At 41.9% G+C, this 13,682-nt stretch overlaps 1 protein-coding gene across 1 annotated transcript in view; it reads left to right on the forward strand.

Moving 5' to 3' along the window:
* The window catches only part of Mbd2 (methyl-CpG binding domain protein 2), a 54,098-nt gene that overhangs the window by 496 nt on the left and 39,920 nt on the right, over nucleotides 1-13,682 (forward strand). Inside the window, exons 2-3 of the mRNA XM_026783374.1 lie at nucleotides 2-185; nucleotides 9,814-9,973. Of these exons, the coding sequence (XP_026639175.1) occupies nucleotides 2-185; nucleotides 9,814-9,973 (344 nt within the window). The remainder of the gene's footprint in view (nucleotide 1; nucleotides 186-9,813; nucleotides 9,974-13,682) is intronic.

The raw sequence follows: 13,682 nt of genomic DNA on the forward strand, positions 1-13,682 counted from the left end.
GTCGCCCCCCGGCGGGAACCTGTCCCTTTCCCGTCGGGGAGCGCGGGGCCGGGGCCCAGGGGACCCCGGGCCACGGAAAGCGGGAAGAGGATGGACTGCCCGGCCCTCCCCCCCGGATGGAAGAAGGAGGAAGTGATCCGAAAATCAGGGCTCAGTGCTGGCAAGAGCGATGTCTACTACTTCAGGTATCTCTCTGAGGGTGCGGGGGTGGGGTGGGGGTGCAGGGTCAGGTAGGGGTCAGGGGTCACGAGCTGGCCTGGTCAGGGGTTGCAGGATTAGAGCAGAGTCCTGAAGGTATATGACAAGGACCGGGTGAGCTGGTATGGGGAGGGGGTGCTGAGGCCCTTGGCAGAGGTTAGACCTCAGTGGAGTGAGGGGTACAAGTGTCTGAAAGGTGAGGAAGGCACGTTCTGCAGAAGACTTCCGGGAAAAATGGTTTGCGAACGAAGGGTTAATGGAAAGGATGGTTAGCTAGGCCACGAAAGGGTTAAAAGAAGGTGTAATTCATCGAAACTCTAAAACCAGTCACTGTTGGCTCCTGTCCCAGCATGTCCCAGATTCATCATCAGAAGTGCGTTTAATCGTGCCCGTGTGGAAGAATTAGCCATCTACAGGAAGAAAGTTTCAGTTAACTTTGTAGGATCCAGGGAGGTCTCACCTAGAAGTCGGCATTTGTGACTCCAGGAGCCGTGTGGAATGCTTTGGCCTGGCAGTCCGTCTTAGTCCTTTGACAACGGAAGTTGTCAGACTCCTAGACCAACATTTGTTCCCCCAGTGAACATGGGGCAGTGTCTGGAGACATTTCTGGATCTCACCTGGGGAGAGGGTGCTGTTGGCCTTGTGAGGGAAGGCTGGAGGTGCTGCGGTGCTGCAGTAATGAGCTTCCCCCAAGTGCGAGCCAGGAGTACAGCTGAGAAATAGAGCCGAAGTGCTTCAGGGTTTTCCACTTGAATGTCATCTTGCAGTACTGTGGTTACACTGCTGACGCCCTTCGTTTGTGATGGGTGGCAAGCTCAGGAAAGGGTCAGTGGCCACTGATACCAGTGGGATTATGAACAAACTAAATGTTCCTCCACACCTTCCCATTTATCATTTGAGTACAAACATGTTATATTCAGTAGCTTGGAGGAACGGTTTTCAGGCAGTGTAATATTTGAGTGTTTGGGAACTAGTTCTTAGTCGTTCAGAAGCTGGAATAACGTGAAAATTTTTTCCTACTGGTCATTCAACTGGCGCGGGGGAAATATGCTTGGGTATAGTAGTTCCAGTTCATATATGTGAACAGCATTTAAGGGGTTAAAAAGTTGTGTACAAGCATGCATCAAAATACATGAGTGTAGTTACTGCTGATGTACGCATAGATATGAGCATATTGTTTTCCCTTTCTCCTTGGTGGTGTTGGTCAAACCCAGGGCCTGGTCCATCTACAGACAAGTGTTCTGCCACCTCAGAGCATCGCCAGACCCTGAACACATTCTTGCCGGATGCTCAGATGCAGGAATGATTTGCTTACTCTTTTCAGCACTTGAAGTTAAAAAAAAAAGTGTTGCGTTCCAACTCATTCAGTTTGTTTGAGACAACTTATTTTTAGTGCTGGGGATTGAATCTATTCCTTGCACTCGCTGGGCGAATACTATAAACTGAGTTACATCCTGTTCCCCTGTCCCCTCTGAAAATTTTGTGGCAAGCGCCTCACTGAGTTTCCCAGCTGGACTTGAATTTGCCTGGAGCTGGTGATGCTCTTGCACAGCCCCCGGGGTCCCTGGGATCACAGTTCTGTACCAGCAGGCCTGGCGTTCAGAAAGCTTCAAGTATGAAGGTGATTGTGTGGCTTTCAGTTTGTCCATCACTGCTCAGTGCAGTGCTATGATGTTGCTAAAAATAAAACAGTAGCTGCTAGCTGGATGTAGTGGCCCACGCCTTTAATTTCAGAACTCAGGAGGTGAGGCAGGCAGAGTTGCTAACCTGGTCTATAGAGCAAGTTCCCTGCCTAACAGCCAGGCTTACACAGAGAAACCCTGTCTTGAAAAACAAAACAAGAAATTAAAAGGCTGCTGCTGTTAGATACATTTGTTTCATTTAATGCTGCTTACAGTTCTTCTTTGCTTAGGGTTTGTTTTACTGTTACCTTTTCTAGTAGGCAGGCTGTACAGGCTTTGTGAACTGCAGCTGATGTCTGAGAGACAGTTATATTCTACAGGAGTCTTTTGTATCTGAGATTGAATCCATTCTCAGTTGAGCATTGTAGAATTTGTATTTCATCGCTTATGGAACTTGTCTTGAGATATGGTTTGTTTGGTTTTGGAATGATGTATTTATTCAAATGAACTTTGCATTATAGAAAAGCTTGTGTTTTTCTTTTTTTTTTCTTTTTTTGGATACATCGCTGGAAAAGAAATTCAAAAGTCAAACTGGGTGTGGTTGCGCATGCCTGTAGTGTCAGCTACTCAGGAAGTTGAGGGGACAGGATCACTTGAGCCCAGGAGATTTGATCCAGCCTGGTTAATGTAATGAGACTCTTGTTTCTAGAAGCACAACATTAGAAGCTGGTGAGATGGTTTGGCAGGTACAGGTTCTTGCTGTCAAGCCTGATGACTGAGTTTGATCCCTGGCACCCACCCGGTGGAAGGAGACTGATCTTAGAGGGTGTTCTCTAGCCGCCGCCTCCTGGCCACCACACACACACACACACACAAGCTGCCTGCTGTGACACTCTTCAGAGGCTGTACTATGGACACATGAAGTACAGTGTGAAGCTTGTACCGCATTAGTTTCTTTAGTTGTGTGACGGACCAGTGAAACTCAGTTCACACTACTTTTAGGCCTTAGTTTTACACATTGGTGTCCACGTGGTACCTGCCGTAAACCAGGAGCTCAGAATGTCTGCTAATGGTAGGTTGAGCGGGAACCCTCCTGCTGGTAATGTGAACACCATCACCCAGCTGTTCACACAGACTCTAACATTACTGACCCCCGAATTAGCCTGCTCCTGGGGAGATTAATTTGAGCTAAGCCATGCCTATTTACTGAGGGTGTGCCCCACACTTATTAATGCCCAGGGAAAGCCTCAGGTTTTGGTGGAATATGTTTTGGCTGCGTCTTGAAACTGTGTAATAGAAGCACCTCTGGTTGCCAGTTAAGCACTGTAATTACGCCTTCTTTCAGGATTACTGAGATAGTGCTGTGGCGGTTCATATATTATCATCCAAAACATGTTTTCAAAAAGGGTGTGGTTTGTTAAACTACTGGGTCCACTGGTACAGTTTCTGAAAAAAATTCATTGCCACATTTGAACCCATAAAGCAGTAATTTTCTTATTGGCCTTGTGATCCTTCATTTGTGTTTCTGAAATACTTTCCTCTTCATAGGGTTTCTTAGGACCTTGTTCTCTCTCGCCCTCTCCTTTCCCTCTGTGCAGCACTTGTTGGTCCTGGTACTAGGCGTATAATCCCAGGCTGGCTTTGAAGTCGTGCAGTCCCATCTCCGTGCCTCCCAAATGCTAGAATTGAAGGCACACACTATCGTTCTTGTCTGGCTTCACTTTCTTGAACTAAAAAGAGCAGGACTCAGGTGTTGCTGAGGTCCATAAAAATTACAAATGATCTGAATAGAAGTCTCCAGAGGAGGCAGCTGGGTGTAAGATTAGATCTAGCATGGTTCTCCACATCCTGGGCCCAACAGTGGTGCACTGGGAACAAGCCACAGTTTTCCCCATGCTCTTGTTTGTCCACTTATCAGTGGGTCTGCTTGTCACACAAACCTCAGAATATTCGACACAAGGATTAATACTGTCCTTGCTCAGGTAACCAAATAGGCAACTCATTCAGTAAGGAGAGACCATGAAGTTTCTTTTTGCTCACAGTTGCAGAGGCTACAGTTCACTGTGGCTGGGAAGGCCCTATTCCAGGTTATTACCCCTGACCTAACCTTCAGTATTTGAAGCAAATTTAATGCAGTATAATTTCATTCATAAAGAACTTCTTCAGTGAGTTGCTTGCGGCCGTAAGACTGAAACATGGAAATTTTATAACCACACATAGTTCAGTGTTGCAAAACAAGAAGAAAAGTCAGCAGTCACATCATGATTATTCCTGCTACAGTGGTGCTCTCTCCATGGGTTCAGAGGAGGGAAACACATTTACTGTGAGGGCTGTGGGGTCTTCATGGCAGACAGAGGATGTTAGGTTCATAAAAATAGGAGTCTCCAGAGGAGATCTTGGAGTTGGGAGTGTTGCATTATAGACCAGGTAAAAGATGGGTCATTCAGCTCAATCTTGACAAAATGAATTAACCAACATGGTTGGAGCAAAGGTCATGGGGTAAGAGAAGTGGAAAGTAGGGTTGAAAGGTTGAAGGAGCCAGGTTACAGAGCCTCAGATGCAGGGCTAATGGGGAGAATCCACTGAACACTACTAGTTTTATATTTTAAATTTATTTAAACTTACATAAAATATAAAATTATGTACTTATATATTCTAAAAACTAAGTTTACGTTGAAGGCTTTTAAAGAGTAGCTATGGTTCAAGTGCCCTGCTTTAGGATGGACATTGGGATACTTTAGAATGCAAAAGCTTGCAGATAGTCTGTCATGGTGACCTGAGGTGGTTAAGACCATGTTGACTGTAGCCATGTGCAGGATGGGTTCAAAGGTGATTAGTAACCGATCAGGCATGGAGAATAATATGAAAGTCGGTAGCAATCTACTGGGGCATGTTGTGCAGGGGCTTCTGAGTGTTCATTTTAGGGACGAGTGCGCGTGCAGGGGTGCGGAGGAGCTGTGAGGAATAGCTGAGTCAGTCTTCCTGTCACTGCACACTGTTTTTGGAAGCGGGAGTATGCATTTTTAAAAAAATTATTTGGCAGTTTTCTGACAATTAGGGTTTATACTTAAGTACAAAAGATAATTCGAGGTTTACATTTTAGCTTCAGATAAAATTTGGTTTCTTGGGGAGTTGTTTTTAATGTTACAGAAATCTTTTGCTTTGAATGTTTACTCAAGTTTGAACAAATTAAAGGGGTGGGGTAAAGAAACAACTTAGAAAGTTTAAGGGTTAGAGAGATGCTCAGTGGTTAAGAGTACTGGCTGCTCCTCTAGAGCCCAGTGTTTCCTTCCCAGCTCCCACATGGTGACACCCAGCTGTCTGTAGCTACAGTTCCAGGAGCGACAAGGGCACTGCAGACATGTGGTACTCGTCTGCAGTACATGTAGGCAAAATGCCCATACATTTAAAAACATAAAAGTATTCTTTTAGAAGCTTGAGGTTTCGGTTAATCTTTTCCAGTGTTCAAGTATATAGAAGTTTCGTGTGTGTGAGGGTTTTCCTTAATTCCTTAGAAAGTTCTTGATCGTGGTGGGTAGTCCTGTGGTTCTGAGCGTGTTCTTCATCAGTATACTAGCACTCTGCCTTCGGAGAGGCCCTGTCCCTTAACAGACTGCTGTGTGTCATTTCACTGGAGTGACTCCATGCCCGCAGCTCATCTGTCAGAAACGGCCTTGAAGATAGGATTGTGTGGTCTTTGTAACAGCTACTAACGCTGTAGCTCACTTGTCATCAGCATGTGTCCTGCTGTTAGCAGAGGGGTTTCAGAGGATGGGTTCAGTTGCACACTGTAGGTCTGTGGAGACAGGGTGGCACAGTAGAATGCAGTTGTCTGCTCAGGAGATGACGGTTCCAGATGGGTTCACAATGTGACAGAAATGTAGATGGCACTAAGCATTCTGGTATCTCAGGTACAGTTTCTAGATTTTCTTTTACATAAAATTTCTTCTGGATAGTTATATTTAAGAATCTCTAACATGGAGTTATGTTTAACAGTCACTTTAAGCAGTTTGACAGAAATTAAAGGAGGCTGGGTTCAAGTGATGGAATGTCTTCATATGAACTGAGATTTGACTCATAGTTTGGTTTTTAAATAGTGGATAACATAAATTAAGTGCATGATTGCAAGTTAGTTCAGGAATGGGGTAGGTTAACAGGGAAATTTTCTCTGTGGTTGAAACTGAGATAGTATTCATTACTTTGGTCAGAGCAAACTGAAAATGACTAATCTATTCACCAATCTACTAGTGTTAAAAAAATACTGTAAACTTAAGTTATGAATTGATATTTCTAGAATAAGTAATTGACATCTTAGAATAAAAGCTTAGTCACTTTGCAAGTCCTAGTATTTCTGTGATGCGGACAGGGAGTAGTCATCTTAGAGGGTGATGGGAATGTAGTCCCTGTCTGTGCTCAGCCGGGCACTCAGGCTCAGCGCTGCTGTGCAACTGGTGTGAATCTCATGAACACATTTCCTACTTAACTGTTCTCTTGGGCCTTGTCCTCCTATTGTATGTCCCTGTCTCCTACAGCAAAGTCCCTGGTGTTCAAATTCCCTGGGGCAGGCAGGTTTACTTTCTTGAAGCTTGTTACTGAAAGGACAGTGGCTTGTCCGGAGTTTCTGCATGGCACAATCTACAAGATGCCTTGCAGAGTCCTGTCTGAATGACAGGAGTGAAGCAGAACTTGGGAGGCACCACTTGATATTGCTAATCTTGCAAATTTCTGCATTTTACCCTTCTTGGATTATAAGTATGTGAGAGTTTCATCCTGGGCCTTGTGCTTGCTGGGCCAGCTCTGTACCCCTGAACTGTGTTTGCAACCCAGAATAGTCTTGATAGTAAGTCCTGTTCTTGGGAATTTACATCTCTGGAGTCTGAGGAGAAGTGTCCAGAGTAACCTCCTTAGTGAGTTTTGCTCTGTGGAAGCCTTGACACTGAGGTACTGGCATATTTTTAGAGTGACTTTTAACACACAAGGAAACACCTCTTGCACATTCAACTTTGAAATTCATTGGTTCTTCCCAAAATGACTTTCTGTTTGTCTCAGCCACATGCTAAGCAGTGTGGTGCTTATCTTTTTGGTAAAAGTTATACTGCCTGAATATTTTCAAGTTCTGAAAATAAGTCAGCTGAAAGAAGATCCACACTGGAGCTCAAGTTTTTATTGCATTAAGAGGATCTTTAGGCGGATATTCGATTAAGGATTGTCATTTTATTTTGTGGAAAGATTATTTTCTTGTTCTTTTTTATGTACTGGAGATACTGAACCTAGGGTCTTGTAGATGCTAGGTGAGCATCCTGCTACTGAGCTATATCCCTCTTTCCTTCTTAAAGCCACCAGGCTGGGCTTGGACTCTCTCTTGCTTCAGCCTCTAGGTAGCTGAGATCACAGCATGCATTACTGGCTTAGCTTCCTTTTCCGCCCCCCCCCCCCGCTTCATTCCCTTATTCACTATGTGTTAAAGATGGTTTATCAGGATGTTCTTTATCAGTCACATGACTATTTGATAACAAGGGCTTCATGGGTATTCAAGCTTAGTTAAAACCATAATCATATAAATGGCTGATAAATACAATAATTATAAATTTTTCAGATTAATTTGAGTGATTTAGTAAGATTTATGTAGTAAAACTGACTAAAGGTGAGATTTTTATTTTTAATTTTAAGTATATGATTCATCCCAGCATGCCTGCAAAAGAAAACTACATTCTTTGTTACTCAATTGATAGGTTTCTTGCTCTCAGTTACTTTGTTCAGTGGTTGCCTTTGTATAATGACTTTTGAGAGTTTATCAAAAGGGGTTTATAATATTTGATTGTTGGAAATATATTGGAATCAAGGAAACATACAGGAATTGTAATGAAACAAAATTTCAGAGGACTGCAATTGTTTTTCGTTTGGACTGGAGAATAACAAGGCACATGACGATTTAGGTGGGCTTGAAGGACATAATATCTCATTGACAGGTTCATCCCATCTGGAAAGAAAGATTATACCTTTGGAATCAAAGGTACATGGCATACTTCAGTGACATTAGGATACCAATGTCGAAGGATAAAGTCTGCAAACAGTAAATTTGATTGAGTTCTTTTGATGATGTACTAAGGAGGGGAAGGCATTTTGTCACCGCTGGGGAATCTGAGAATTTGAATTTGGTGCTGGATGGGTGGCGGAGGAATATGGGAGATGAGGGTTGTTAGTGTTCATCCAGCTTGGAGGAGTAGATGCTACATGGGCAGTGACACCACTGGCAAAGATTGGAAGCATGTGGTTGATGGTGATGATCGAGCTTGAGGCAGTGTTGAAAGTACCCTGATGGCTTCGCTTGTGGTGCTATGCCTGTTTTCCAGTGTAAAATTCATTTGGATTTGTGATAGTCTGTGTGTGATCATATCTTCTTTCCCAGACTGGATTTTGGTTTTGGCTACTTTACTTTTATGGTCTGGTTGGTGTTGGTTGTAATTTTCATCGTTAGTTGAATTTTGTAAACTTTGAATTGTGTTCCAAGAATACTTAAGTCATGGTATTGTGAACAACAAAGGTTAATAGGTCTTCCAGCCATCCGGAGTCTGTGTTGACAGAATACCATGCAATGTGACAGATGACATGCTTTGTTTCTTAGACCTGAGCCTGAAGTTAGTTCAGTCCAGCGTAATGTTGTATTGTTTTGTTCCCCAGTGTTTTAAAGTTCTTTGTTTGTTGAATTATGTTTTACTTATTTTGACTAGTTAGTGCAAGGTTAAATTCTAGGTGCAGCATGCCAGCCTCTGTGAAATGCTTTCTGAAGTTCTAAGGGGTTTCTTCTGCAGAAACAGTCACAGTTTGTTCTAGCTATTTGGTTTATAAAAGTTTTTAGATAAGACTTTAGGGATATTGTCCCTAAAAAGCAATTTCTTACAGATTAATGACACAGAACTTCTTTTTAGGGAGTCTGTTCTCTGCAGTTCTGGCACTTTTACAGTTTCCCATCTTTGGCGGTTCTTGTTTATAAGAAGTAAATTACTTATTTATTGGTTTTTTTTGAGGCAGGGTCTCATAGCCCTGGCTAGACTAGAAGTACCCTTGTAGTTGAAGCTGACGTTTTGCCTCCATCTTAAGTGCTGGAATTACAGGCCAGACCTGTGCCATCACACCTGGCTAAAAAGAAATAATTTTTATAGGCTTATTTTACTTAATTTTTTTTCTCTTTAGAGCTCTGTGCTTTTTAAAGTTTTACTTTTGAGATTATATTATAACTGCAACATATCTCCCCTTTCCTCCTTCCAAATCCTTCCATATATTCCTCTCAGTTCTCCTTCAAATCCATGGCTTCTTTTTTCATTAGTTATTATTGCATGCATATATACATTTATATCCCTAAATATAACCTGCTCACTTGATGTGCTTATTTTAGACAGTTTGTCAAGCAAAAGTCATGTCAGAATTGTATACATAGGTTCACAGATGTTCTTGTTGTTCTTTTTAGTTGTAGTTTTAGTAGAAGCATTTACACATCATAATTTCTTTTTTTCTATTATAGATACTATAAGTTTATGCCAGATTATGTGGAGTCCAAATTCATGTTTTAAACTAGCTACTGACTTTAACAGTTTCTGAGCTCTTGACATTGTGCATAAACCAGTGTTTTCAAAAGACAGTTTGGAAAGAAGATGATGGGAATGCAGACTCTTGTAGCGAGTGTGCTGCATGGGCTGTGCTCAGCTCTCAGGCAGTTAACTTTGTAATCTGTAGCAGCATATGCAGTGTGCTCCAGTGTGCACCAGGGAGAGCTGTATTGAATGATACGCTTTCTCTTTCTACAGAAAGTTAAGAAGTTTCTTCAAGACTTGTAGTAATTCCAAAATGAAACCCAACACATGTAATTGTAATTTGTAATAATCAGGAACAGAAATTACTTTTAAAAAAGGTTATGTAGGAATGCATTTTAAAAGGGCTATATAGAGGCTATTGATATTTCCTTTTGTACAAATAAACTTTTTTTTTCTTCTAGTCCGAGTGGTAAGAAGTTCAGAAGTAAACCTCAGCTGGCAAGGTATCTGGGAAATGCCGTTGACCTCAGCAGTTTTGACTTCAGAACTGGCAAGATGATGCCTAGTAAATTACAGAAGAACAAGCAGAGACTACGGAATGATCCTCTGAATCAGAACAAGGTTGGTGACTGTACTCTAGCATAGACGTGCACTTCCTAAACTCTCCAGACGTGTTTCCTGTGCCATCGAGATCTCCGTTGTCTGAGTTTCTCTCCCCACTACAGAGTATTTTAAAACTTAAGTGGGATGTATTTTTCTGTATTTGGAAATGCTTGAACAGAGAAAGTGTGATTGTACACAGTAGAAAACAACGTTTCAGTGTGTCGATAGACTACCAGCCTGTAGTATATACATTGTGGTTTTTTAAAAGCATATTTCTTCTGTTTCCTAAAAAGAGGCAACATTACCGCATCATGTGTAACTGCATAGTAATTTGAAGTTCAGAGTCTCAGGAGGGCAGTGTGACTCTGACTTTGATGTTGACGATGTCGACTCAGACATTACTGTTTTCATCATCAGATTTGTTTCCCTAGCCCTTAATTTTCTGGAACTGCTTGGTTGATTATTATATAGCAGTATAAACAAGCCATATTTGGATATATTAATTTAATTTGATTAAAGCTTTAGTGTCTTAAAAAAAGGTTCTATTCTTCCAAGAACAACTGGCCATGTATGACCCACAGACAACTCATTACATGGCTCCTCTAAGTAGTGACCACCCTTAGTGCTGAGTCGGGAGTTGAGGAGGACATCACCACTACTGATGCCTAAACCAGTGGTTTTAATGACTTTGTTATCAGTTGTTAAAGGTGTTCATTCTATGTATTTTAGGAGCCTGTGTCTGTGCGTCACCATCTCCACTTTCTCAGGACAGTCTTGTAAAATAGAGTGAAAGCAGAGTCATTTCATTCATAGGATTTGACTGATGTAACCCTGCCAGACCCTCAGGAGTGCAGCATTCAGACAGGAACCAGACATTGCACTCCGGCAGGCATGTGCTTGGTGAGCTGGCTGTGCTCTGTGTTAGCTGATACAATCTATCATAGTGTAATATCTGATACAGATAAACAACTTTCTGAGGTTGAAGCCTCTGAAGGCCTGAGACCTTTTGGAGAGGGTAATGAAACTTCTCCCATAGCGTTATTGTGAAAATGAAGTGGGGGTTTACATAAAAACATTTAGCAAAATATTGACCTCTGCTATTTCCTTTTTCCCCCCTCCTAAATTGTCCTTTCCTTCCCTAAACTGCAGCCAGCTTTCTGAGCAGCACGCTACCCTGCTTAGCATAGTGTTCAGTTTAGGAAGCTTTCTGACGCAAGCCCTTTTCCTTTTCTCAAGCATATACACACACTAGTGTACGTGTGTATACACGACAGTTAAGATTTTCTAAAACTGCCCCTTTAAACTCTAGCACAGTAACGCTTGTGTACCTACAGAAGGACCTAACTGTTTATGAAATGACGAGAATGCTTATAAATTTTCCTCTTGTTCCCAGAGTCACATTTTAGCCTCATTTAATGCAGTTTAAAGCTTTACCCTCTGACAGTTGTGGTTCATTAAAAACCAAATGCTAATTCGTCTCTAGTTTGTGTGCATCTCTCTGCTCTAGTTGCTCTGGACGCTCATCACGGCAGCATGGCATGCACTTTCAGGACCTGCTTGCTTCTGTGCAGCTCCCTCTGCTTGGAATGTGCTTCCCCTCCCCCTCCATCTGGCGAACTCCTCAGCTGAGGCTCTGCTCCATTGCCTGCGTCTCTGGGAATCCTGTCCCTTCCTCCCTGGTGACTGCTGTGCTTAGCCCTTGCATTTGTGCCTGTGCTTCAGCTAGACTGTGAGCTCTTTGGGAGCAGGGACTCTGGTTGGCTTTGTTTGTACAGTAGCCCCAAACCTTGCACATAATAGCCTGTTAAATAAACACTTGATGTTTGATTCACTAGCCACCTGATTCTAGAAGTTTATAGTGGTAATAAATGTTATTTAATAAATTCATGTAACACAAGTTTGAGGTGCCTTTCATTTTCATTGTTTTCTGACATTCTGTGTGAAGTTTGTGGTGCCTGGTCTTGCCTTGATCTGAGTTTTAGGTAACTACAGTGGGAGTTGTTACAATTTGAAAAGCAGACTCCCTTTGGGAGTAGCACTATTATTATAGTCAGAAAACATATTTGTGGTGTAGTTAGCTGAATGCTGTTTTTAGTGATAGTACTGTATAAAGAAAGTTACTGGCAAATGTAGCTAACAGGAGTCTCTATATGAGATTTAGCTTGGCTAAAGTATATTACTCATTTTTTTTAAGTTTAAAAAAAATAAAACTGGGGATATAGTCAGTGAAGTAAGGTTTTAAACAGGATTGACCAACCATAAACTGTGATCTTGACATATGTCTTCTATATTAAAGAGCTTGTTGCTAATGGGTATTTTCAAGTGTGATTGGAAAGACTGCTTGGAGGACCTTTGCAGAGTGGGTTTAATTACGTTCCAGCGGGCAAGTAGGATGGAGTGGGCATTGACTCTGGGTTCACACGCACTGCAGCTCTTGTACTTGTCTCTGCTTTTCTCAAATTTTTTTCTTAACCAACACCCCCCCCCCCAAATTGATTGCATTCTTGGTTTCTTGTTCTTTATTGATTTTTCTTGGCACTGCTATAATTATCTGTAGGCATCCCCATCTCTCAAGGTGATAAAATAATTGAAATACCAAGTAGATTACTGAAGATGTCTCTGGAGCTAATGGGGGCAGGTAGCTCACAGTAGTGTGAAAGTGACCAACTGGCATGTGGTGAAATGATGGCAGTGTTTTCACAGTGGAGCATGCTGGGGTGTAATTGTTAGCTATAGCCACACATGTGGCTAATGTGTGGCTACGTGTGCTTCGTGCTTACTCTGTTGGACAACACAGTTTAGAATGAAAAGACGAAATCTTAGCTTTACATGTAAAATAGGTTGTGAATGCAAAGCATATTTAGGGAACTTAGGGAGCTTGCTTCTGTTCAGTTCTACATTAGACTAAATTCTTCATGTTTCGTTGTTTAATGCTGTAATATAAATGTTTTAGAAATGAAGTGCAAATAACCCGGTGTTAATATGACCTATGATAAATTTTGCATATTCCTTACAATAATTACTGTTTGGGACAAGTCCATTTCCGAGTTTAACTTAACAGCACGCCACTACCTTGGAAAGACACAGCTCTTTCACTGCCTTCTTCTGGTTGCTCAGACTTGGTGCTTTGAAAGATAGAAATAGAAGCTTCTTATTTATTTATTTATTTATTTATTTATTTATTTATTTAGCAGTCAATTCTGTGTCAGATCCACCGTCTTGAATTCCTCATAAATTATCTTGGGTAGTAAGAATAGTTAGTAAGTTATTGTGATTTATAGGCATAGGCTTGGGACTGTATGACCGTACCCTAGATCCCCAGACACACAGAGAAGGCACTTGCTTCAGTTATTCTCACAAAGTTATCAGACATATAGTTTATAGCTCAGTAGTGTAGCTCAGGGCAACATCTGTAAGGTTTAAAAAAGCTTATGTTAGTGGGTAGTTGCACTTCAGTTTAGACTTGTGTGCGGTCTGGAGGATCGATTGGAAAGGCCTGAAGCTGGACTTAGGCAAGCTAATTGGGCCATGTTAGTCCATAAATTAATGGACCTAAATTAATGCCTTGACCTGAGGTATAGAAGGAGGAGAATCAAGAAGTCAGTAGGTTTAGGTACCTGCTGGTGACAGGGAGAGAGAATCAACACTTTCTAAAACCGTGGCTTTGGTCTATTCTGATCACAGTTTGTCTCCTAGAGGTTCTTGTCTGGAGACTTGGCCTTCGGTA

Source organism: Microtus ochrogaster, chromosome 18, assembly GCF_000317375.1.
Source record: "Microtus ochrogaster isolate Prairie Vole_2 chromosome 18, MicOch1.0, whole genome shotgun sequence".
Taxonomy (NCBI): Eukaryota; Metazoa; Chordata; class Mammalia; order Rodentia; family Cricetidae; genus Microtus; species Microtus ochrogaster.